The sequence below is a fragment of the Mirounga angustirostris genome, unplaced genomic scaffold (genome assembly GCF_029215605.1).
Source record: "Mirounga angustirostris isolate CCGP_5_RB_7025 unplaced genomic scaffold, mMirAng1.0.hap1 SCAF_5, whole genome shotgun sequence".
Classification (NCBI taxonomy): Eukaryota; Metazoa; Chordata; class Mammalia; order Carnivora; family Phocidae; genus Mirounga; species Mirounga angustirostris.
In genome coordinates this window covers 41,332,052-41,356,474 of record NW_026991713.1, presented here as the reverse complement: position 1 = coordinate 41,356,474, position 24,423 = coordinate 41,332,052, and the positions used below count along the sequence as shown (strand labels likewise).

The window sequence follows — 24,423 nt, the reverse complement described above, 5'->3', positions numbered from 1 at the left end:
ATGTATTTTTAAATTCATATTACTTTTCTTGGCAAGTATCAATTAAGTTGCTTCTTGGTTCCCATAAAAATCAAGGAAAAATTATACAATTTAAAATTATTAAATATTTATGTGTTGAAAATGTATCTGATATGTAATAGCAGATTTGTAATTAAAAGTTAATATTATCTGTACATTTATTGAAGATATACTTATTTACATGAATACAGTGTATTTCTTTGTTTTTTAAAATTTTTTATTGTTATGTTAATCATCATACATTACATCATTAGTTTTTGATGTAGTGTTCCATGATTCATTGTGCATAACACCCAGTGCTCCATGCAGAATGTGCCCTCTTTAATACCCATCACCAGGCTAACCCATCCTCCCACCCCCCACCCCTCTAGAACCCTCAGTTTGTTTTTCAGAGTCCATCGTCTTTCTTTATGTTTTTGAAATTAAAAAATTACAGTTGTTATTCCTAGGCCTAGTGATAGTGGTGATTATCTTAATAGAGAGTGTTGTCATTTGTCACAGTGATGGGGTACTATTTCTATAGACGAATCAGTTTCCAGTCTGTTTAAAAGTGAAAAAGATAATTCAAAATCCGTATTATAATTTTTTTTTTTTTGGAAATGAAATAGGCTGGAGATTTGCTTTAACATCATTACTTCTGCCTTTTAGTGGGAATAACTTTACCTCTCTGGAATTACTGTAGGGATATATTAGAGCTATCTTTTAAAAATCAAGTTTCTGGGGCACCTGGGTGGCTCAGCCAGTTAAGCAGCTGCCTTTGGCTCAGGTCGTGATCCCGGGGTCCTGGGATCGAGCCCCGCATCGGGCTCCCTGCTCAGCGGGGAGCCTGCTTCTCCCTCTCACTGTCCTGTTTCCCTGCTTGTGCTCTCTATCTCTCTGTCAAATAAATAAAATCTTAAAAATAAATAAATAAATAAAAGTCAAGTTTCTTGGGGCGCCTGGATGGCTCAGTTGGTTAAGGGTCTGCCTTCAGCTCAGGTCAGGATTGATCCCCTATCAGGCTCCCTGCTCAGTGGGGAGCCTGCTTCTCCCTCTCCCTCTGCCTGCCTCTCCCCTTGCTTGTGTGCGAGCTCTCTCTGTCAAATGAATAAATAAAATCTTTTAAAAAAGTCTAGTTTCTTTTACCAAAAAGTAAAAACAAAAACTTTATAGATGGATAAAACAGATTTAATTTAAAAATGTAACTGGAAGAAAAAAGTCATTTCTAGAACATTTGGCAATGTCACTGAGGCAGAATGGTCTGTGGAGAAACTAAGAGTACAACTTAATCATTTTGTACAATGAGTGAGGTTTCTGGGGATAAAAATGGAATTAAAGTCACATGGAAACATTAGGATAGTAAGCCTTAAAAAGAGATTTATTTTGCATTTTATGAATATTTGTTTTTTTTGTCTGTAAAAGCAAAACGTTAGGCCTTAGTAAATAAGAATAGCAGTTTGCCCTAACAGATTTTCAAATTGAAATAGGTTTTAAAGTTACTACTTTTTAGATCTTACGTTGTCTTTGTTTAGGTTTTAACTTATTATTGGAAGGTTCTTCTAGTATGGGACTTAAGTTTCTTGCCTACTTTGTCCTTCCTCTCTGGATTGTAAAAGGCAAGTGAATGTATTTGGTGTATGTTTGCAATGCTGCTACGAGCCACAGTGGAGCCTGGTGCAAAAGGAAAAATCAACAATATTGATGCTATCTGTATTTAAAAGGTTGATGTTTGGGATTTTTTTTTTTTTTTTGCATTGGCTTTTTACTTTTTTTAAAGATTTTATTTATTTATTTGAAAGAGAGAGAGCTAGTGCATGAGCAGAGGGGAGGGACAGAGGGAGAGGGAGAGCCACGAGGTGGGGCTCCATCCCAGGACCCCAGGATCACAACCTGAGCCGAAGGCAATAGCTTAACCACCTGAGCCACCTAGGCATCCCTTGGCTTTGATTTTTAAAACAGAACCCATTAAGATATATTTTAAAAAATTCCAGTATAGTTAACATACAGTGTTACATTACTTTCAGGTGTCCAATATAGTGATTCAGCAATTCTCTATATTATTCAGTGTTCATCATGATAAGTGTACTCTTTAATCCCCTTTGTCTATTTCACCCATCTGGTAACTATCGGTTTTTCTCTGTAGTTAAGAGTCTGTTTTTCAGTTTGTCTCTTTTTCTTTGTTTTGTTTCTTAAATTGTACATATGAGTGAAATCATACGATATTTGTCTTTCTCTGACTGACTTATTTCACTTAGCATTATACCCTCTATCCATCCATGTTCCTGCAAATGGCAAGATTTCATTCTTTTTTTATGGCTGATATACCACATCTTCTTTATCCATTCACCTATTGGTGGACACTTGGGCAGTTTCTATCTTGATTACTGAATTTTTTGGCAACCTCTTAAACTTTGTATTGGCCTTACCGTGTCCTGGCCTGAGGTTGCAGTACACCATATAGTGCTTTATGTGTAGCAGGCCAAACATGCTTAGTTTTCTGTTGTCATATAAAGGAAAAATAATTGTATCTTAGTGCTGTGTTATATTGAGGGAGCTGACCATGCGTAACAAATTTTGTATTTTAAATAGAAAATTACAGCATACGAGCTTTGAGTGGATGTAATATTCTGTAAAAGTTTAAAATTAAGAGTGTTGACCTTTTTAGAACTATTTAAGTGGATTTACATTTTATCAGAGCTGCCCCATTGTTCCTTACTCACCTAATGGTAGATGTTTAACAAGCCCTCAGCATAAAGGAGTATAAGGAAAGATAGTATCTGAAAATAATAGAAGAATAATCTCCATTGGTTTGTTTCTTTACCACCTTAGAGTTTATTTGGCATGTGATGAAGGTTTTAAAGTAGAGTGCTAGGTGTTAAAGTAGAGTTTAGAGTGTTGGGGTGCCTGGGTGGCTCAGTTGGTTAAGCAACTGCCTTCAGCTCAGGTCATGATCTCGGGGTCCTGGGATTGAGCCCCGCATTGGGCTCCCTGCTTGGCAGGAAGCCTGCTTCTCCCTCTCCCACTCCCCCTGCTTGTGTTCCCTCTCTCGCTCTCTCTGTCAAATAAATAAATAAAATCTTTAAAAAAAAAAAAAAGAGTGTTGTTGAATCACTGTGTTGTATACCTGAAACTAATGTAATATTGCATGTCAGTTGTACTCAAAATATATTTTAAAATAAAAAACAGAGTGTTAAAGGTAGGGGTTATGCTGGAATAAAAAAAATTGGTCTGAGAGAATGAGAGTTGATTAAGTAAGAATTCTATGGAGCTAAAGATATATTTGTTTCAGATTTGCCACTAATTTCTAGTCTCACAGCTTTTCTGTTTTGAGAGTGTGCACAAGGGGGTAGATCTATTGAACATGCTTTTTCTCTGAAGAGTACAGTCTTCAGAATAAGGTAAAACTTAATTTCAATAGTGAACATTCTTCAAACAGTGCAAAAATGGTAGTAAAATATTGAAACGTTTTCTGTACCTCTCTTCTGAACTTTTGCCTTTGTGTGATTTACTCTTTAACAGGAAATCAAACCCCAAAGCCATTATAACCATGGATATGGTGAACCTCTTGGACGGAAAACTCATATTGATGATTACAGCACATGGGACATAGTCAAGGCTACACAGTAAGTTTTTTGTTGTAGTTGTTTTCTTCTTTGACATCTGTATTTCAAGTGAAATATGAGCACATGCATTTATTTCTCTTTATTGGTAATTCTTTATTTGGTGAGACATTGTTCTCATACTTTAGCTCTTTGTACAGATTTTTTTTTTTAATATTTTATTTATTTGACAGAGAGAGCACAAGCAGAGGGAGAGAGAGGGAGAAGCAGGCTCCCTGCTGAGCAAGGAGCCCATGTGGGACTCGAAGGCAGCCGCTTAACCGACTGAGCCACCCAGGCATCCTGCTCTTTGTACAGATTTAACATAGCTGATTAAAGTCTTTCTCTAGTCAGTCCAATGTCTGGGATTCCTCAGGGACAGTTTTCTATTAATTGCTCCCCCGCAATGGGTTATACTTTCTTGTTCCTTTGCATGTCTTGTAATTTTTTTTATTGAAAACCGGACTATTCAAATTCTATGAGGTGATAGTTTTTTTTAAAAAGATTTTATTTATTTGAGAGAGAGCAAGAGAGGGAGAGAGAGCACTGAGGGAGAAGGAGAATGGGAAGCAGACTCTCCACTGAGCAGGGAGCCCAATGCAGGGCTTGATCCCAGGACCCTGAGATCATAACCTGAGCTAAAGGCAGATGCTTAACCGACTGAGCCACCCAGGCACCCCTGAGGTGATAGTTTTTATATCAGATTCTCCTGGGGTTTGTTGTTATTTATACCATTTCTAAACTAATTCTGTAAAGTCTGTATTTTTGTCATGGTGTGGCCACTGAAGCCTCTGCTCAGTTAGGTAGTGGTCAGTAAATAACTGAACAGAAACTTCTTAAATCCCTAGAACCAGTAGGCCTGATCTTTGTTGAGGAACTGTGTGTGTGTGTGTGTGGAATTGTGTGTGTGTGTGTGTGTGTGTGTGTTAGGACACTTAGCACTCTGCCAGGCAGCTTACTAGAGGCTTAGCTTTCGCTTTTTGCTTGCCCAGAACCTCAAGGTCAATTAGACCTGAGAGCTTCGGGCCTTCCTCGGTCTTTGTTGAACATGTGCACACGACCTTAAGCTTGTGTATGGCCTTCTAGACTTCCAGGGATATGTCTGAGCTTTTCAAAGCCCCTATGGATATCTTATTCCTCAGCTTTTGCTTTTAAGCTTTTTGATTTGTCTCTTGTTGGACCCAACTGCCACCCATCCTCTTAAGCAGCTGTGATGTTAAAACATTTGACAAACAACCCCCAAGGTGAAGCTTTGAATGAGTTTAAGTGAGGTTCAATAGATGAACCTTTCGAGTGGACTCTTCCCTGTCTGGGAACCACCAGACAGGTCAAATAATGACTTCTCTTTTGGAACGAGGCTTTGAGAGAACTCTGGTTACTAGTTACTAGTGTAACCAAACCAATGTGAGTTCACTTCTTGGTGAGTCACAGATACACCAGGTGGAGTTGTTGCACAAGTAAACATTATTTGCAGCAAGTGAGGGGATCACAGGGAATAACTTGCAAAGCTGTGATTCCCTGAGCAAGTTTGGATGGGTTCCTTTTATGTAGGGTTATGATGAATGAATATTTTAAAAGGGATTCTTGTCATTGCATGTAGAGGTGGGTATAAGGTTGCACACTTGCCTTAAGGAAAAGGAAACATGCCTGTGCATACATTGTATGTTATGTAAATGAGGCTTGTGCTCCTCTTTGGGCGGAGATTTTAGTATTATAATGAATAAAGGTAGTTGTCAGTCATTCTAGAGGTTACTCCATAGTCCATCCATGCAGTCCGGGGCTTAGAATCGAACTGGTCTGGGTGGTGTGGGCCAGCTGGTGGTCTTGTCAGGGCAGTCGCTATCACTTGAGGGGGGTTTCGGTTTCCATTTGCCTGAGTTGAGATAGCTGGAAAGAAGAGCTTAAGGAAAAATGTGGGACAAAGGTCAGTCAGTTCAAGCAGGTGGGCAATAAGAGGTCAGGTCTTGGGGTCGAGCTGGTAACACTAGTACCAGGAATACAAACATTTTTTCAAGCAGAGAGGCTGGTACTATGATATGTTAAAGTACCACAAAGTTCTCTGTTCTTACTGAAATTCAGCTGTTTTTTTCACTTGAATGCTCCTTGGATTGCTGGACGCCTTTTGTTAATTCCCAGAGTTCTGAAAAAGTTGATTTTGACACTTTCTGGCAGTTTTTTCATTACTTTTGTGGAAGGACAAACTTTTGGAGGTCCTTACTTCACTGGTGGCCCTCTTACTTTCTTGAATGTTATGTATAGTCGAAAATCAGAGCACATCGTGCCACCTGTATTTAGCAAACAAATTGCGTTACATTCATCTTTCCTTTTGAGACTGCTCCTTTTGATAGCTCCTTTCACTCATTTGGGATTAATCTGTCTCACCCAAGTGCATCATTTCCATCAGCAAATAGACTCCAGTATCTTTGATCTTAAAAAAAAAATAACCACCTTTCTTTATACTTCACATACTCTTCTATTTTATTTCTTGAAAAGTATGCTGTCTGTAATTTCTACCTTTAAAAACACTTTTTTAAATTAAGAAACATTTCAATTCTACAGTATAGAGAAGACGATAACTGTCAGATTAAGCAGATGCTACCTACATTTTGCTGTAATTGCTACAGGTTGCTCAGTGTGCTCTCTTCATTCTCCCTAAGGAAGGCTCTCTTGAAACTGCTGTGAATCATTCTCATGAACATTCCTGTACATTTATTTCTACAAACATCTACAAACAAAATGTCATTGTAATATGTGCCTAAAATTTATATAAATTGTATTCTACTCTGCATATCACTTTACAGCTTTTTTTTTTTTAAATAAAAAAACTATAGCTTTTGTGATTTATCAGTGTTGACAAATAAGGACCTAGTTTATTGTTTAACTGCTTTGTATTATTCTATTATTCCTTACTGAGGGGACACGTAAAATTGTTTCTACAGTACTTTTTTATTATAACAAACTTTGCGTCAATGAATGTCCTTTTTCCTGTTTTCCTGTGTACATAAACAAGAGTTCTTCTCAAGTGGAATTTCTGGCTTCAGTATGTTCTTTCAACTTTACCAACTATTGCCAAATTGATTTCCAAAATGGCTGTACCAATTTGTACTTGCACCTGCAGGAAATGAGTTCTTCTTTGACTACTTCTTACTAACTCCTAGTTTTGTCACACTAATAATTGTTGTCAATTTAATGGTTGTGAAATGGTTTTCTGTTTTGATTGGCCTTTCTCTGATTACAAATGGTGTTGAATGTATTTCCTATGTTTATTGGCCATTTGGCTTTCTTCCTGAGCAAACATTTGAGTTCTTTTGTCTTTTTGTAATTGATTTGTAAAAGTTCTTTATGTATTTTGATGGAGTTCACAGAGAAGTTAGTGGGATTTGTGTCCCCTTAATGTTCTCTAGAATCCTGTCTTGCTGCTCTCCTAGCCCCTTCTCACCCCCTGCCCCCCAGTCATGTCGCTCACTATTTGGTACTCCTATTCATTGTGTCAAAACTTGTATTTCTTTTCTGCAATAATGTGGCAGAACATCTCCTCTGGAAACCTGGACTTCCACAATGGTTCTCTCATCTGTGGGTGGTTGTCTAAGACAGTGTTGTACAGGGTTCCCAGACCACTGTCAAGAAGGACTGGAGCCAGTTCATGGACCACTGCAGGATCCATGGCTGGGCTGAAGTCTGTATGCCTGTTACCCAACACGTGGGTGGCTGAGACTTCTCAGCTCCCTTTGAGTGTGGTACTGGATCCTACAACTCCAACAGAGGCACTTTTGTCCATGACTAGATGCCAAATTACTGTTGTTGGAAGGGGGACAAAACGATGGATGTCTTATTCTACTCTGATGCTGACATCACTCTGGTCCATTTCTAAATACTCTTTCATTTGTTTCATCTTGTATAGTACCACATTGTTTTAATCGTTTCTTAGTCTTCACAGTTGTCTTAGCTATTTTTGGCTTTTTACTCTCACAAATGAATTTTAGGTTCTACTTGAGAAGTTCGTGAGATACTACTCATTTGTGATTTTAATTAGAATTTCATTGAATTTGCAGATCAATCTGGGGGAAATTGGTATATATATTTCTTTAGGTCTTTAATATCTTTCATAAATCTTATTTATAGGGAGAGTAGTATAATTAAATATGCTTTTCATTATTATTTTAGATGGTTTAATATTTCATATTATAATGATATAGAATCTGATCCTAAATTTTTTTTTGCTTGGTTACTTTGTTGTAATGATTTTCTTTTGCTGGAAAAAAGATAACCTCACAAAAATACATAATTACATGATGGGAGAATTACAGCATATGCTGCATTTACTAAGTCATAGTAATTACTTTTTCAGCATTACTCACTAGGCAAATATTTTACTGAACTTTACCTTGTAAATATCCATTTTTTCATGCCAATTCTTGCAAACTATTCAGGTTTTAGTGTTTTTATAATTATAATAAATGGGTTTGCAGGTGTTAACAAGATTGTTTCAAAATATTTTAGTGCATTCACGAGGTTTTTATAGGTGATATATTTAGATCTTTCAGAAACTACATTATATAATGATGTAAACATTTCCCAGCATACAGTTTTTAAAAAATACTTTATATCAAGTTTTTTTCTGAAGTAAAAGTAGTTACTTTCTCACTGTGTCTACAATACCCCTTTGCCTTGAAGGGGAACAGACTGTCTTTACCCATTTTAAGAATATATGGTTGATAGTATACCGTGTATTCATTTGCCATCACTACTGCTCCCAGCCCTTGCCCCCCCAAAAGGCAGTAAATTTGATATACCTTTCTTTTTTGTTAAAGGGAAAATGCAGTTCACTTCTTTGTATGGTTAAAAAGATTTGTGGGGCACCTGGCTGGCTTAGAGGATTGTGCAACTCTTAATCTCGAGGTTGTGAGTTCAAGCCCCACGTTGGGTGTAGAGATTACATACATACATACATTAAGTTTTAAAAAATGATTTTTGTGGTCACTTGTCACTTCTCTCATTTAAAGTGTGAGGTAGAGTCTGCTCTTTAAGGTAATATGTCTAGTTCACTTCACTAGGCACATGTAGGCAGCTTTCTGAAAAAGAACAAAGAACTTGAGGTACCACCGTCATCTCCTGTGAATTATGGAACTCTTGCTCTTGCCGTAGGTTGATTACCTTGTGCCTGTGTGTGTGCCTGCGTATGCACACAGTGCACAGCCCGTGAGGGCAGCAGTGTGCAGGCTGTGTGAAGCTTAGTTTATTAACTACACCATGGATATAGGTAGATGTTTTAATATTTGCTTCTAAAGTCCCATTATGTCCCCCAGCCCCACCCTTTGGTGTGCCTTCCCCATTTTGGAGACCACTCTGAGAAATTACAAATATAGTCAAAGCTCGTTTAAGTTTGTTTTTGTGTCTCATATTTCCAAGGACCATATATTTTGTTTAGAATAAAGTTGATGGTCTTGAGGCTCCATGACGGATTCTTGGAGGTTTATTGTACTGCTTTCTCCATTTTTGCTTATGCTTGAAATTTTCCATAGTAAAAAGCTTAAAAACTTTATGTTGCCACACAGTGATCAAAAGCTGAAAGGGAGAAAAGGATCAGGCTCTCCACAAGTGCCTTTCTTCTTTATCAAATAAAATCATCTTTCCTAGAACTCTCCCAGTATACTTTCTCTTCTGCCTCATTGGCTTGAACTCACAGGACTCTTCCCCTACCCACCCTGCTTCCTGTCCCCACACATCCTTTTTCATTTGCCCTCAGGAATATCAAAGCTAAATTTGTAAACAAAGAATCCTGAAGCTTGGGAAGCATCCTTCTTTTCATTTTTAAAATCACTGATAAGCTCTTGTAACATGTTTCTTTGTGTGTATGTGATTTAATATTTTTTTAACATAATTTTATTATTTTTATAAGCAGCCTTAAGTGTTTTGTGGAATAAGTGGTGATATTAGTAAAAACAAGCAATCTCTAGGCATTTTATTTCTGGTATCCTAGGCATTTTATTTCTGGTATCCTTTTCTCTTCCAACTGATGAGATATTGCATTCTTATAGATGAGACCTTTAAAACTAAAAAGTTTACTAACTGGATTAGTAAAAGCTGTTGGAATATTGATTTTTTTTAAAAAATTTTATTTATTTACTTGAGATAGAGTGAGTGAGAGAGAGAGCACTAGTGGGAGAGCAGAGGGAGAGGGAGAAGCAGGCTCCCCACTGAGCAGGGAGCCTGATGTGGGACTCGATTCCAGGACCCTGGGATCACGACCTGAGCCGAAGGCAGACGCTTTACTGACAGAGCCAAGGTGCCCCGGAATATTGATATTTTTAAAGTAACATTTTACCTTGAGAAGTCCATTTTAGTTTCCAGGTATCAGGATGCCTGGGTGGCTCAATCAAGCACCTGCCTTTGGCTCAGGTCATGATCCCGGGGTCCTGGGATCGAGTCTCACATTGGGCTCCTTGCTCAGCAGGGAGCCTGCTACTCCCTCTGCCTGCAGCTGCCCCTTCTTGTGCTCTTTCTCACTCTCTCTCACTCTCTGACAAATAAATAAAAAATAATAATTTCCAGGTATCAAAATGGAGCATTATTTTTTTCTGGAAATGTTACTTTCAGCTTTAAATTTTTTGTCAAATAGTAGTAACAATCTCATATTTTCTTTCTTTCCCAGATACGGAATATATGAACGCTGCCGAGAATTGGTGGAAGCAGGTTATGATGTACGGCAACCAGACAAAGAAAATGTTACACTCCTCCATTGGGCTGCCATCAATAACAGAATAGATTTAGTCAAGTATGTGTTTTCTGTATTTTAAAGTAATTATTTATTATAAAATTATTACAAATAATTATAAAAGTTAATACTTTCTAAAATTCATTGCTTTTAAATGTAGTTTCTGTGTACCTTTTTTCCCTGAAAATTGTTTCTAACATATATTGAATATGCATTTGTACAAGGTGTTGTGCTGAGTGCTTTTTCATGTATCTTTCCTTTAATTTTAATTCTTGAAATAATAATTGCTGTCCTCCTGATGTGGAAACTGAAGCATAAATAGATTAAATATGTTACCGATGACATGCAGCTAATAAAAGTTGGAATCAGGATTTCAGCAGTGTAATTTGCAGCTCACATTCAAAATGTGAATTCTGTGGGGAAAAAGCTACAAAAGAAAAGAGGGGTTACCAAAATAATAGGTAATAATAATCTGTTTTAAGTATTCATGCCAGCATAAGTGATGAGTACATATTAAGTATAAATGATTTTTGTTACTTACTGCTAATCTGCTTGCTTAGTATTAATAAGAGGTAGGTAGATAAGCAAGAGTCAGGGTAATAGGAAGTCTTAGTAAATCTAATTTAGCAGTCTCTGACAATTTGGACATAAGTTCTTCAGATGAAGACATGAATCTGAAATAAACTAGTTGCAGATGTGCACTTAAGTACAGCATACAGAGTCTAGAGACAACTAGGATATTAAGGCTAGGGAAAAGAAATTGCCCTTTTGAATACTAAAGGAAGGTTAAGCAGGTAATCACTTTCTTCAGAGAGCATACCTCCATTTTATTTGTTCCTTTTTTATTCTTGTCTGTCTGACCTTCCCTCTGCCTTTGATAATAGGTCTCCTGGTGTCTAATTCTGTTTTTGTTTGTCAGAAAATGTTTTTATTTCATCTTCATTTGTGAAAGAAATTTTCACATGGTATAGAAATCTAGGTTGGCAGTTTTTGTTTGTTTTATTTTTGTGTTTTACTCATTGAAAATAACATTCCTCTGTTTTCTGGCTATGTTACTATTGAGAAATCAGTCTAAATATTGTGCTTTTGAAGGCTTTTTTTTTTTCCTGTCTGCTTTTAAGATTTTTCTCTTTGTTTCTGGTTTTCTGCAGTTTCATGATGATGTAAGTAGGTGTGGATTTCTTTTTATTTACCCTGAATGAGATTGCAAGGAATTCTTAATTCTTTGGATTGATGTTTTCATCAGTTCTGGGAAAAATCTCAACTGTTATTTCTTCAACTATTGCTTCTACCCCATTCTTTTTTTTGCTCTCCTTCTGGAACTACAGTTAATGTCTATTTGACCTTTTCATTATACTCTGTGTCTCTTCTCTTTTGTATGTACTGTCCTTTGGTGTGCTTCATTCTGGAAACTTCTGACTTACCTTCCAGTTCATTTATTCTATGTATAATCTGCTGTTAAATCTATTCAATGTGTTCCTAATTTTATTTTCCAGTTCTAGAATTTTTATCATTTATCTTTTTCAAACCTGTATTACTTAAATCATCTGTGGCTGAAATTTTCAATCTTGTCTTGTATACTTGAATATAGTAAATATAGTTACTTTATAATTGTATCTGAGAAGATAATCTGTATCTGTTAATGTTGTTCCTTCCTGTGCCTGATTATCTTTAAATATGTACTAGACATTGTGTTTGAAAATTATTTGTTGAATAATTTGAGGCCTAAGATGAGATTTCCTTTTGTTTCTGCTAGGCCCACCTTTAATTTAATTTCAAGGCTTTAGATTTTCTGGATTCCTCAGGTGGCTGAAGACCAGGCTAGAGCCAGGTTTACTTCTGGTTCATAATTACTGGTACAGTGTAACCTTTTGGGGTCCCAACCTTTGTTTTGCTTTTGCCTGTTTAGCTTGCTTCTTGGCCAACTCTTCTGTATCAGCAAATTATCTCTAGGGCAGGTGGTGCCCAAGCGGTTTTCTAACTTCTCCAGATTTTAACCCTCTCCTGAATCTTGGCCTGGTTAATGCTCTTAATCTCCTTAGGTTTTACTTTTTAGGAAATGTTTCTTAGATTTCATTGACCTTTTTTAGTTTTCTTTAATGGGAGAGTTGATTCAAATGATCTAACCTTCTCAACCTCTGTTTTTCAGTTAGTGTTATTTTAATCAAAATTGTGTATAAGCACTTTGAAAACTCAAATAGTAATGTACTTAAAGGCTTACAATGGAAAATGGCAGTCCCTCCCCACCCTCTCGGTCCTGTAGCCCAGAAATAACTATTTTTAGCCCTTGAGCTGTTTCTTTCAGTATTTACTCTTTATTTTATATATTTATGTTGCTACATTTATCTAGGAAAAAATGACAGCAAACATTTTTTCTGCTTTTTCATTTAAATATATACCTTCAAGATTTCTCATTGTCAGTACAAATAAGAGCTGCATCATTCTTTTTAAACAGCTATATAGTGTTCAATTGTATGGGTTTAATTTATTTAATGGTTTTCCTGTTGATGGACATTTAGATTGATTTTGATGTTTTTACCATTAACAACCACTGGTGTAATTGTTATCTTGGTCACATATCATTTTGCTATGTTCATATATATCTGTAAAATTTATAGGAGTAAAAAAGTTAGAAAGCTGAATGTTGAATTTTAATAAATATTGCCAACTTTTATGCTGTTATTTCTTGATTTATCACTTATTATATTTTGACTTTCTATTTTTGGGATATCTAGATGTCCTAGATCTCCTCACCACTAATAATTCTTCCATCCTCTACTATAGTTTTAGTTAAATCACCATGCAAAGTTTAAGTTGTTGTATATAAATTCTCACTGCTAAGTCCTGAAGTGTTCTGTGATTATCTGTTTTTTCCTTGTGGAATTTTGATTTTTGCCTGAAGTAACAGTTATTTCATTTTTAAAACTTTCCCTATGTTGTAACTAATTCTTCCCATACTCTTAGAAGTGTAAAATCCCTCTGTATGCAAACAGTATCAGCTAATTTATCTGTTCCATTTTTGGAGGTGGGGGATAGAGGAAATCATTCCTGAATTCTCCACTTTTCTGCTCCAACCCAGATTGTTTGCTCTTTAGAGCTACTATGCAGCCATTATCGTGAGACTTTGCCATTATTCTGGGAAATCCCTTTGCTTCAGTGTTGGTCTCAGTTTCCTGGATCTCAGGTTTTTGTCTCTTTTGGGTTGCTACCTGGTTTTAGTAGTTTTGGTAGAGCACAATTTCTGATAGCTTTCTGAGAGAGACAGAGTACTTGGGAGGTAAATGTTTTGAAGTTACTATCATTTCTGCCCTTACACCTTATTGGTGAGTTGGCTAAGCATGGACTTACAGATTAAAAATAGTTTTCTCAGAATTTTGAAGCATTACCTTATTATTTTCTTAATTTGTATATTACTGTTGAGATTCTGTTGGTTAAAAAATTTCCATTTGTCTTGTGTTTAAAAATAAAGAAGAAAGTCTGAAGTGAGAAATACAGACAAAAAGACTTGATACTGCCTGCCTTACAAATGTTCCAAGCCACTTGTGAGCTAGTGAGGTTATAGAAGAAAGTCAGTAATTGTAGAGTGGGTTAATAATCGGTTCTGTGCATATTATATCTTCAGGTAGATCAACTTAATTTTTCACAATGCATAATCTAGCAAGTTACTTTCCTAAGACAAACATGGTGAGTAAAGGCAGTTTCCAGTAACAACTGGTATTCATAGCCTCAAGGTTACTTTTTCTGCTGACTCTGGAATTACACTCCTACTTAAAAGTTATAGCATATCCATAGCGCAGCAAACAGTATGAACATCATATTTGCATAGGACCCTCATACTCCTAGGTTCTGTGGGAGTGGCTTGAGGTTATCCAGATGGATACAGCACACGTAGTGGGTTTGTATTGCATCTTGGGGAATTCAGTGCTTTTAGATAAGAGCAAGCTTGCTCTTTGTTCCAGAGGGAGACATTACCTCATCTCTCAAGGTTGTTTGATACAAACACAACTTGGAGAATGACCTGTGTAAAAGTGGTCAGGGCCTTGCATTCTACTCATATACCTAGCAAGACATATGGGAATGTGAGGGATCCATGGAGAAGTGTCTCTTCTAACAGTTATGTTCCATCAGGGTATATTAAAGGGACTTACTGCAAACAAAGTAGTTGGGTCACTTTCATGATGATAAGGTATAAAGTAAGTATAATATGGAAAGGAGGAGACCTTCACCTTAGCCTGGCTTGTTCGTATTTCTAATGTTTTCAAGTGAAAGTCTTTATTTCTCAGCTTTTCCCCCAATATAATAAAATAGAAAAGATTATCTCAAGCTCTTGTCTTCAATAATCTCTTGTTACCTTAGGACTCTTCTTCAAGAGTAACTAATAATACTTGATTTCAGTTTGATTTCAAGTCAAAGCTTTATTAAGGAATATGGGGCTTTGTTAAAACATTGAGTTTAAAATTTTCTGAGAACACATTATATGTGTGGCTTATTCTTCTTCCCTGGGAACATTACATTTTTTTTTTTCTTTATCCCTGACTTTGTGAAAGCTCACGTTATTGTGCACTGATATGGCTGGCTGGCTGCCTGGCTTTATTAATTAATTAATTTATTTATTTATTGACTGACTGACTGACTGACTTTAAATCCAGTTTATGGCCATAATATGGCCACTTTTTCTGGAAACTTGCTTTTTTGGATTAGGGAGTTGTTCTTGCATGGTGCCCTCAAGAGTGCCTCACTTTCGTTTTCTCTGTTTTCCCCCCAGGAACTCAGATACTGAAACCAACCAGATTGATTCTTTTTCTTATCATCATCCCAAGTACTTTTTTTTTTCCACTTTATTTATTTATTTTAGAGAGAGGTAGAGAGCATGAGTGGGGGTGGGCGGGTGGGGATGGGCAGAGAGGGAATGCCAAGCAGACTCTGCACTGAGTGTTGGACCCCCACGTGGGGCTTGATCTCGCAGCCCTGAGATAATGACCCGAGCTGAAATCAAGAGTAGGATGCTCAACTGACTGAGCCACCCAGGCACCTCATATACCAAGTAATTTTTATCTCCTAGTATAGCTGTTGTACTTTGGGGAGATTTTCTTAATTTATGTAATTTATCTTCTAATCCTTCCTTTGAATTTCTAATTTTATCTATTTCATTTTCAATTTTCAAGCATTTTTTCCCTGATTTCTGCACCCCCCCTTTTAAGAAAATATTTTGTTCTTCATATCATGAGTATATTATCTTCTCTTTTTGGAGGATATTAATTGTAATTTTTGTTTTGTTTCTTTTTTCTTCTCTATTATCTGTTTATGTTAGGCTTCTTCTCTTTATTTGGTCTCCTTCCATATTTGAAACTTTCCTCAATTATTTGGTCATATTTAGGAGAGACATAACAAAGCTGATTGGAAGTTGTAGAACTTAGATCATAACAGGAACCTCCCAATATCTGTTTCTAGAAATTTTTCTCTGGGGTTGTTCAGTGTCTCTTAGAAAAAATCTTCTCATCTATTTGTGGGAAGGAGTTCAATTATGTCTGCCAGCTGACCTGAACAAGGAGAGGAGCCGGGGGTTGTAGTTGTTTAGAGTGTAAACTTTCATTGAATTGCTATTTTCAGTATAGTGTCTCATATGGTTCTCTGATTTAATTTCATGAGTCTCAAATTTCTCTGGTAAAGGTACACTGAATACACTTTTCAGCAAATGCCAAATGGTTGAGTGTTGAAATCAGTGTGAGCCTGAGGCTGGAGCCAGAAATCATCATACAATGAAGCTTAGGGACATAAGAATGAATCTGAACTTGAAGAGTTTGAGTTATTATTACAATAATGTTAAAATTTTGAGTAGTCACATTTTAAGATTGAACATTACAGTACACAAAGAAATACTTGTCTAGCAGCGTCAGCTGCTTGTTTCAGTGTCACTAAAATGCCTGTTTGTGATGCTAAATACTGAACTTTCAGTGAGAACGTAAGTTACAAAACAATAGTTTTTTCAGCAATTTTTATTAACTTTGAACCAGTGTTTCTGTTTATACTCTAGTTTTTTCATTGCATTCTACAGAGGTAACAATTACCTTTAATCCCTTAGTCTTTTTAGGGTTTTATAATATATTCTGGTTTGCTTCTCAATGGTGTCCCCCTCTGGAGACATTTGAGTTTTAACTATTTACTTTTCATCTTTCAAATACTTGTTGATATCTCTTGTTCATTGATGATCTGGTCTCAAAACCTAGGGATCACTAATTGGTACCTACAGGAACATTCCTTGATAACCTTGTAGTATGCAGGGAGGCTTGAGTTTAAAAATAAGAATTACATGATCATTTCAGAATTGTGTGGTTTTGAGCTAGGGTCTTACAGCTATAAAGAATAACATGTAAAAAGTTAGTACTTCCCTTCCAGTAGTTTACAATGAAAAGGTGATAGAAGTTGTTCTTTAGTTTGCAGAAAAAAAAATTCTCCTATCCCTGTGGGGGTAAAAAAAAAAAAAAAGTTGTACTTTAGAACCAGTCTGGAAATCATTCATTACTGTAGCCCTAGCAAAGATTTGAAATGTGAGTAAAAATAACTCAGGAACAAATATGTTGACTATAGAGAAGGTAATAAAATTGCCTTAAAAAAACATCGCAGCTCTTGTCAAAGTTGTTCTTTGGCTGAGCTATACTTCTCTTCGGGCTCAAAAAACCATTTTCAACTATTATATAATGTCTACCAAGTTCCTTAAGAAAGAATTTAGGAATAGTTAAATATTTGTGTTCAGACTAATGTCTTTGATATTTTGGGCTGGAAATATTTTAGTCTGGAAATACTTTGTTACGTCACTTTAAACTATTTTACATGATGGAGTGGAGTTTGGCCCTTTGTTACATAGTGCTTTAAAAACACCAATTTAACAGATACATAAAGCAATAAATTTCTGCATCAGGCATGTAAGTATGAGTATATTAAATGTTTAAAACTGTGTACATTAGAAGTAAATGCATTAGTGATCTGAAGCAGTAATCACTTAGAACAGTTTAAGAATCTTAGTAATATTCACCATCAAGCACTTGACATCAAAGGCTTGAAATCATTTATATTCAAGATTCATTCATTGAGCAATCCAAAGTAAACATTATGGTAAGCAGCTAGGTCCTGTTCATTTCAGAGGATATCAGATGTTATTATGTTAATATATTAAGCAATGAGGTGGTTCTTCCTTTTTAAAGCAACACAGCTTTAAAGGTATAACAAGGCATTGTAAAGAACCTCTGTGTTATACTTAAAATTTATAAGTCTTGTACATATATTGTTTGATTTAACCTACAGTAATTTTGTGAGGAAAGTAAAGCTCATAAAGCTGAGCTTCTCCCTATAGTAGACTAAGTGGCCTATTCTACAACTTTCTATCTGCTGCTGCGCTCTGATCCAAGTCTTTGTGGTTCTCTGACTGCCTTCTTCTTTATATGATTGTTATTGGCATTACTATTCTTTTTTGTAACTTTAAAAAAAAATTACTTTCCTTTTACTTCTAGAACAAAGGAGTAATGTGTTTGATATAAAATTCTACTAAATATATTTTTTAAATATCACAAAAGATTGTTTATCATCAAAGGCATAAACTAGCATGAGGTCTACAATGGAAAACATTTTTTTCTTTATTTTTTACATAATTTCTTAAAATTGAAAATGAAAGTTGTCTAAATTATTTAAAATTTTGTCTTATAGATACTATATTTCGAAAGGTGCTATTGTGGATCAACTTGGAGGAGACCTAAATTCCACTCCATTGCACTGGGCCACAAGGTTTAAATTTGCTTCTGGATTTTTTTTCTTTTGGTTCCTTTATTAGTCTATAACTAAAAAACTTTTCCTTTTTTAATGATATGCTAAAATGAATGAGAAAACTTATGCTAATAGTTAATATCAACAGTATACTACTATATTGCTATACAGTATGGCCTGCATTGGCAGCAAAGTTTATTGTCCCAAAGTGTCTTTAGGGAATTCACCATGCTGATATTAATCCAGTTAGTTTACGATTGAGTTAAACTTTGGATTTGTAAATGTAATACTTATGCAGCCTCTATATATTTACAATTAAAGAAGTTGCCCAGTTCATGGGACAATTAAGATTATATTTGAATAGGATTAATAGAATATAGTAACTATTTGTTACATATTTAAAGAAGTTATAAGTATCTTTATAAAATTTAAAAGCCTCTTATTTCAGTTGAGACTTAAGAACCATAAAATCCTAAGCATGTCTTGACATATACATATTTTAAGAAATTAAAAAAAAATTGTGTAATCTTTTCTACCATTGCCCTATTTAAGAAAGATCTTTCCAGGAGATCCTGTTTGAAATAACATTATATATTTAAGTGTTTATTCTTTTATGTTTTAGACAAGGTCATCTATCTATGGTTGTGCAACTAATGAAATATGGTGCAGATCCTTCATTAATTGATGGAGAAGGATGTAGCTGTATTCATCTGGCTGCTCAGTTTGGACATACCTCAATTGTTGCTTATCTCATAGCAAAAGGACAGGTAAAAAAAATCACAATGGTGTGGATTTTAATCAGATGTTCTTCATGGTTTAAATGCCTAATATCATTGGTGTTACAAGTGTAACAACCTGATGATATTTAAATAGTATTTTCTGGTGGATGAAGAGAAAAGATAATATAGTTAGTTTGAGATTGAGGTAATAAATATAGTTAAGTTAAAAATAAGATATTCAAGAACCAGGTAATGATCCATTAAGCTGTATCTTTTATTTCTGAGAATGATAGAGATGAATCCCAGAAAGTAAGAAAATTTAGGTATCTTTTTTTCCCTTTACTTACATCTTTTGAATATAATCTGAATTCATTTAAGCTTATTTGAACATTTTGCTGGTTATTTTCTCTATTAAGTTACTTCTCAGAGTGGGGGATAAATTCTTTAGGATCAGTTTCTCATTTTCTGCTGCATAAAATAATGCTGCTTCTTAAATGTCAGAAAACTTCTCATGATTTAAGTGCTTCTTCCTGATTTTTCACGAATGTGTACTGACTATAATCACATTAAACAGGTACCAGTCTATCTATGCCATGTTTTTGTGATAAATGTATTTTGTTGAAATTAATGTCACTCAGTTTTTCTTTCATGTTTTTTCTCTGGTTATACTTAAACATTAGCTTTATAGCTAAGGATCTCATCATAAGAGTAAGATAAATGATTTTAATTCATTGCTGTTAACGTATTTATTTTAAATTTTACGCAGATTTGGAATTTGAGTAGTATTTATTTTATAAATACTTCAAGATATTTGTTGTTGGCAGTGCCACACAATGACAGTTGTGTGTTGTGCATTATAGTGTAAGAGGCATAGACTGGCTAATTGCTGGAAGAGGGGGGTTATTATCTATTACGGTGTTTACAGACTCCCCCCCAAATCTAATGGCTTTAGAACAATACCAACCATTTATTACCTTAGCTTGACTGGGCTTGGCTGGGTGGTTCTTTACCTTGTGATAATGGCTGGGGGTTACAGTTATCTGGGGGCTTGACTGGAATGGAGGATGGCTCACTCATACCTTATGCCTTAATAGGAATGTAAAAGGCTGGGTTCAGTTGGAGTGCTGAGATAGCAAGTCCTCTCTTTTACTCCATGTAGTCTTAGAATTCCTTCTCCATGGTACCCCTGCACATAGTCTTTCTAAGCAGGGAAGTAGACTTCTTCTGTGGTGGGAGCTCCCAAAGGAACAAAAGTAGAAGCAGTCTGCCTTTTTTTTTTTTTTTTTAAGATTTTATTTATTTGACAGAGACATAGTGAGAGAGGGAACACAAGCAGGGGGAGTGGGAGAGGGAGAAGCAGGCTTCCCGCTGAGCGGGGAGCCCAATTCGGGGCTTGATCCCAGGACCCTGAGATTATGACCTGAGCCGAAGGCAGACGCTTAATGACTGAGCTACCCAGGCGCCCCAGCAGTCTGCCTTTTATAAGTCTTAAGTCTTGAACTGGCACAGCAACATTTCTGTTCCATTATGTCAGTTAAAGCAAGTAACTGGGCCAGCTCACTGTGGGAACAGATGGGTAGAGCAGCAGGTGAGGTTTGTTGGGGGCCATGTTTGGATACTAGCTGCCACAGGAGATTACTTTCGTTCTCCCAAGTTTCTTTTAGACTGGGGTTTGGAGCAGTGGATGGTGCTGTAACACATGATAGTGTTGTTAGTGGCCTTTTATTTTGCAGGTATAAATTTACAATATGCGTTCACTGTTTCTTTTGTATTTTTAACTGGGTAAGAGAAATGGTATAAGTTTTTTGTCTTTTTGTTAGCTTATTGGTTTTGGGGTTTGGATGTTTCAGTAATCTTTTTTAACTCTGGTATAGGATGTTGGCTATAAAATTCTTACGGGACAGGGATTTCTACCTGTCACAGTACCTTTTGTATAATAAATGCACGATGATAATAAATGTCTGGCAATTTGTTTTCTTTTTCATGAGTAAGTTTGTTGTTTTTTTTTTTTACTACAAAACTAACATGCTTATTGTAAAATAGTCGAACATAAGAGAAGAGTATGACTTAGAAAATGAAACTCCACCTCTCCCCTTACCCCTCTGCCCCCAGAGATCACTTACTTTAACAGTTTAGTATATTATTTTCCCAGAATTTTTTCCATGTATACACTAATTATAAAAGAAACTCCTCTAGTGTTCATCACATCATACTTTGAATGGAGTCCAAAGTCCTTCCCTACAGAAGCACTACAGAACCATGTGTAGTCTAGTCTGAGATACCTCACGGGCCCATCTTTTGTCATCTCCCCCTTACTCTGCTTTGACACACCAGTCTTCCTGCTGTTCCTTGAAGAGCCATGCTGTTGTCTTTGGGCCTTTGTGCTTGATCTTATCTCCTGCTTGGTAAATCCTTTCCTTAGTTACACAGTTCTCTTTCTGTCTTATTTCAATCAGATGTTTGCTCAAATCTTACTAGTTTTGATTAGTTCCCAATTATAAGTAATAATAAAATTAGTATATTTTTATTTTTTCTTTCTCTTTTTCTTTCTTTTCCCTGTCTTTTACTGACTTTAGTCTATAATATTGTTTTTTTAGTGTTAACTTTGTTCTGATAGATGTAACTACATTTCTATTACTTGATTTTTCAGCTTTAATATTTAATATTCTTTGACTCATAGCTATTACAGATTAGGTACTTATACTTTCTTTTCAACCTTTTTCCATTTTCTCCATTTTTTGTTAATTGTATCAGTTTTACATTCTTAGGGCATGTAACATTTCCATTTAGTTTGTCATTCTGTTCTTCACATTTGTTTCATTTTAGTTATACTGTTGAAATATATGTAGTGCTCACTACCAATTCTTTTGGATGATTTTCAGGAGAAAAGGGAAAATGCTAAGTTATGGAGCCCTGTTGATCATGGAATCCCCATAAGCTTTTGATCTGGGCTTGTTAATTCTTCCTAATAGAGAATACCCATACGTCCAGGCTGAACTTGGAAAAGAAGTACCAAGTTTTAAATCCCGACCCAAAGAAAGAAAAGGTTGAATTTCATTTTTCTTTTAGTACTCTAGAGATGTGGCATTATTTTACATTTTTAATTTTACTTATTGATATTTTTTAATACCATCACTTTTTAAAAAAGATATGAAAAAACAACTAAGAAGGAAGAAGAAACTAAAACAAGAATTTACGTGTTTGTTTTAATTGGACATCAAATTTAGTTGGGCTCTCTTGAAATTAGGACCCTGAAGGAAGTAAAATAGTTAGTACTTGACTCATATAAAGAACTAGGAAGCTTCTCATTTCTGAGATTTTCTTAAAGATTTTTACTGAAAAAAAAAAAAAAATCAATGTGTATATTGGAAATACTGAGTGAGGTTACATAAGATGTTCCCAACCAAAGTTAACGTAAATCTGTAAATGGATTTATAATGAATAAGGTGTAACTTTTGATTACAGTATTCATGATGAGGGACTAAATCTAATGATGTCCAAGGATGTGTGTTCTAGTTTGTCTAATGTACTTATTCTCAGCATTTTTTCTGCTTCAGTACACTTGGCTAATGTTCACGTTTGAGACATATTCCCATCGGTAATAGTGGCTCACAGAGAACTGCTGTATAGAAGTATAGAGTGTTTTGCAGTGTACTCTGTCCTCTCTGCACTGACTGGTGTATTAGATAGATAACGCAACTTGGATTAGAACTGCTGCCTTTATATAATCCAGGAATGGGCGATAGGGAAGGGAAGAAGAGGAAACTTATTATCTATTGAATGTCTATTATGTTCTAGGCTGTGGACTAGGTGCTTTACACACATTATTCCATTTGATCATCACAGGGATCTTATGAAGCCATTATTTATATTTGCCTTTTTAGATGAGGAAGTCGAAGCATAGAGAATTAAAGTAATTTTGCCAGTCTTATAGCTGTTAAGTGGCGCAGCTAAGAATTCAAAACCATGTCTGTCTTATTCTAAAGCCTATGCCTTTCCCAAACGAGTAGGTAGATAAACATGTCTTTTCACTTAGCAAATGGTTTTTGATCATTTACTCTGCTGGGCACTGGGAATACAAAGATGAATTTAATATAAGTTCAATCGTCAAAGAACTCCTAGTTAATGAGATAGATGTCTCAGGCATATAGGATAATTAATCCAGATTGGAGTTAGGAGAGATAATTTTAGGGAAGTGAAACTGATAGAATCCCTGATGCATCAGGATGTCTTGAAAGGAGATTTAGATAACTAGGGAAGAGTTTTGGTTGAGTAGATGGTAGTTTTAATTGTAATGTGTTAAAAAACTAAGGAAAGCAGGGGGAAGTGCCATAGGAAAGCAAAAAGTTGGGTAGGAGAAGAAAAATAATCATGGTTTACTACACTATTTTGCTGGGAATAGTATTCAGATACATTTATAATAATATAAATATCAAACATTTATAGAACCAAAAATACAATAGATCTCTTGGAAGAATAGAGAGGTGCATTATTTGTGATGGCTCAGGAAGAGTAAAGAGAGAAATTCTCATTTTGCATTCTGAAGAGTCTCAGAAGATAATGCCTAAAACTGAAAAATCAGAAAGTAGTAATTCAAGCATCTTATTTTAAGATGTGGAGGACTAAAAGAGGTGAAAATAGTGGGGAGTAAGGCAGAGAATTGCTTTGTCACCACAAATTTTACAGAATTATTTGTCTCTAAAAATGTATGTGCATAACAATAAAAAGCAAACAGACTTTTTTGAGTTTATTGAAAAGATACGTCTTGGGCGCCTGGGTGGCTCAGTCGGTTAAGCGGCTGCCTTCGGCTCAGGTCATGATCCCAGGGTCCTGGGATCGAGTCCCACATCGGGCTCCCCGCTCTGCGGGAAGCCTGCTTCTCCCTCTCCCACTCCCCCTGCTTGTGTTCCTGCTCTTGCTGTGTCTCTCTCTGTCAAAAAAATAAATAAAATCTTAAAAAAAGAAAAAAAAAAGAAAAGATACGTCTTTTTATTCTTTGTTTTGAAATGCCTAGAAATAAAGAGGGTTTCATTATTCCCTCTTACCATGAATTAGTATAAATCAGTTTTTCACAGACTTAAATGATTTAACTTATCCTTTATGGATGAAAGATGAAGAGTAGGTCAAGGTCTTTAAATGCAAAACATTGAAAGGGTGATTAAGGCATCTGAAAAAGGAAATCTATAAATATATGTTAATTAAATACATATTTAATGTATAGTCAGTTAAATACGTGCCTATTAATTAAAATATTTAGTGACAATAGTTTTATTTTAAAAAGTTAAAAAAATTTTTCATAAATCAGCCTTGATTGAGGAGTGTTATATTGGCTTCTCTTGTGATATGTAAATTAGATTTTTCTGAGTAAATTTGGTAGGAACTTAGAAATTTTTACTGTCTGACTTTTTTCTTTTTATTCTATCAGGATGTAGATATGATGGATCAGAATGGAATGACACCTTTAATGTGGGCAGCTTATAGAACACATAGGTATGTAATCATTATAAAATATTTATTCAGATCATTTTCAGCATATTAAAATGTAAAATAAATGATGAGAAAAAGCAGTGAATGTTCTGTTTGTTAATATTTAAAATTCTTATTATGAGTACATAGTATATAATAAATTACCTTT

The 24,423-nt window shown here is 35.5% G+C and overlaps 1 protein-coding gene across 2 annotated transcripts in view; it reads left to right on the top strand.

The window, feature by feature from the left end:
- Positions 1–24,423, top strand: part of ZDHHC17 (zinc finger DHHC-type palmitoyltransferase 17) — a 94,408-nt gene that overhangs the window by 22,277 nt on the left and 47,708 nt on the right. For both annotated transcript variants that reach the window (XM_054506911.2, XM_054506910.2), the window contains exons 2-6: positions 3,517–3,620; positions 10,249–10,371; positions 18,013–18,090; positions 18,692–18,836; positions 24,214–24,278. In XM_054506911.2, the coding sequence (XP_054362886.1) occupies positions 3,517–3,620; positions 10,249–10,371; positions 18,013–18,090; positions 18,692–18,836; positions 24,214–24,278 (515 nt within the window). The remainder of the gene's footprint in view (positions 1–3,516; positions 3,621–10,248; positions 10,372–18,012; positions 18,091–18,691; positions 18,837–24,213; positions 24,279–24,423) is intronic.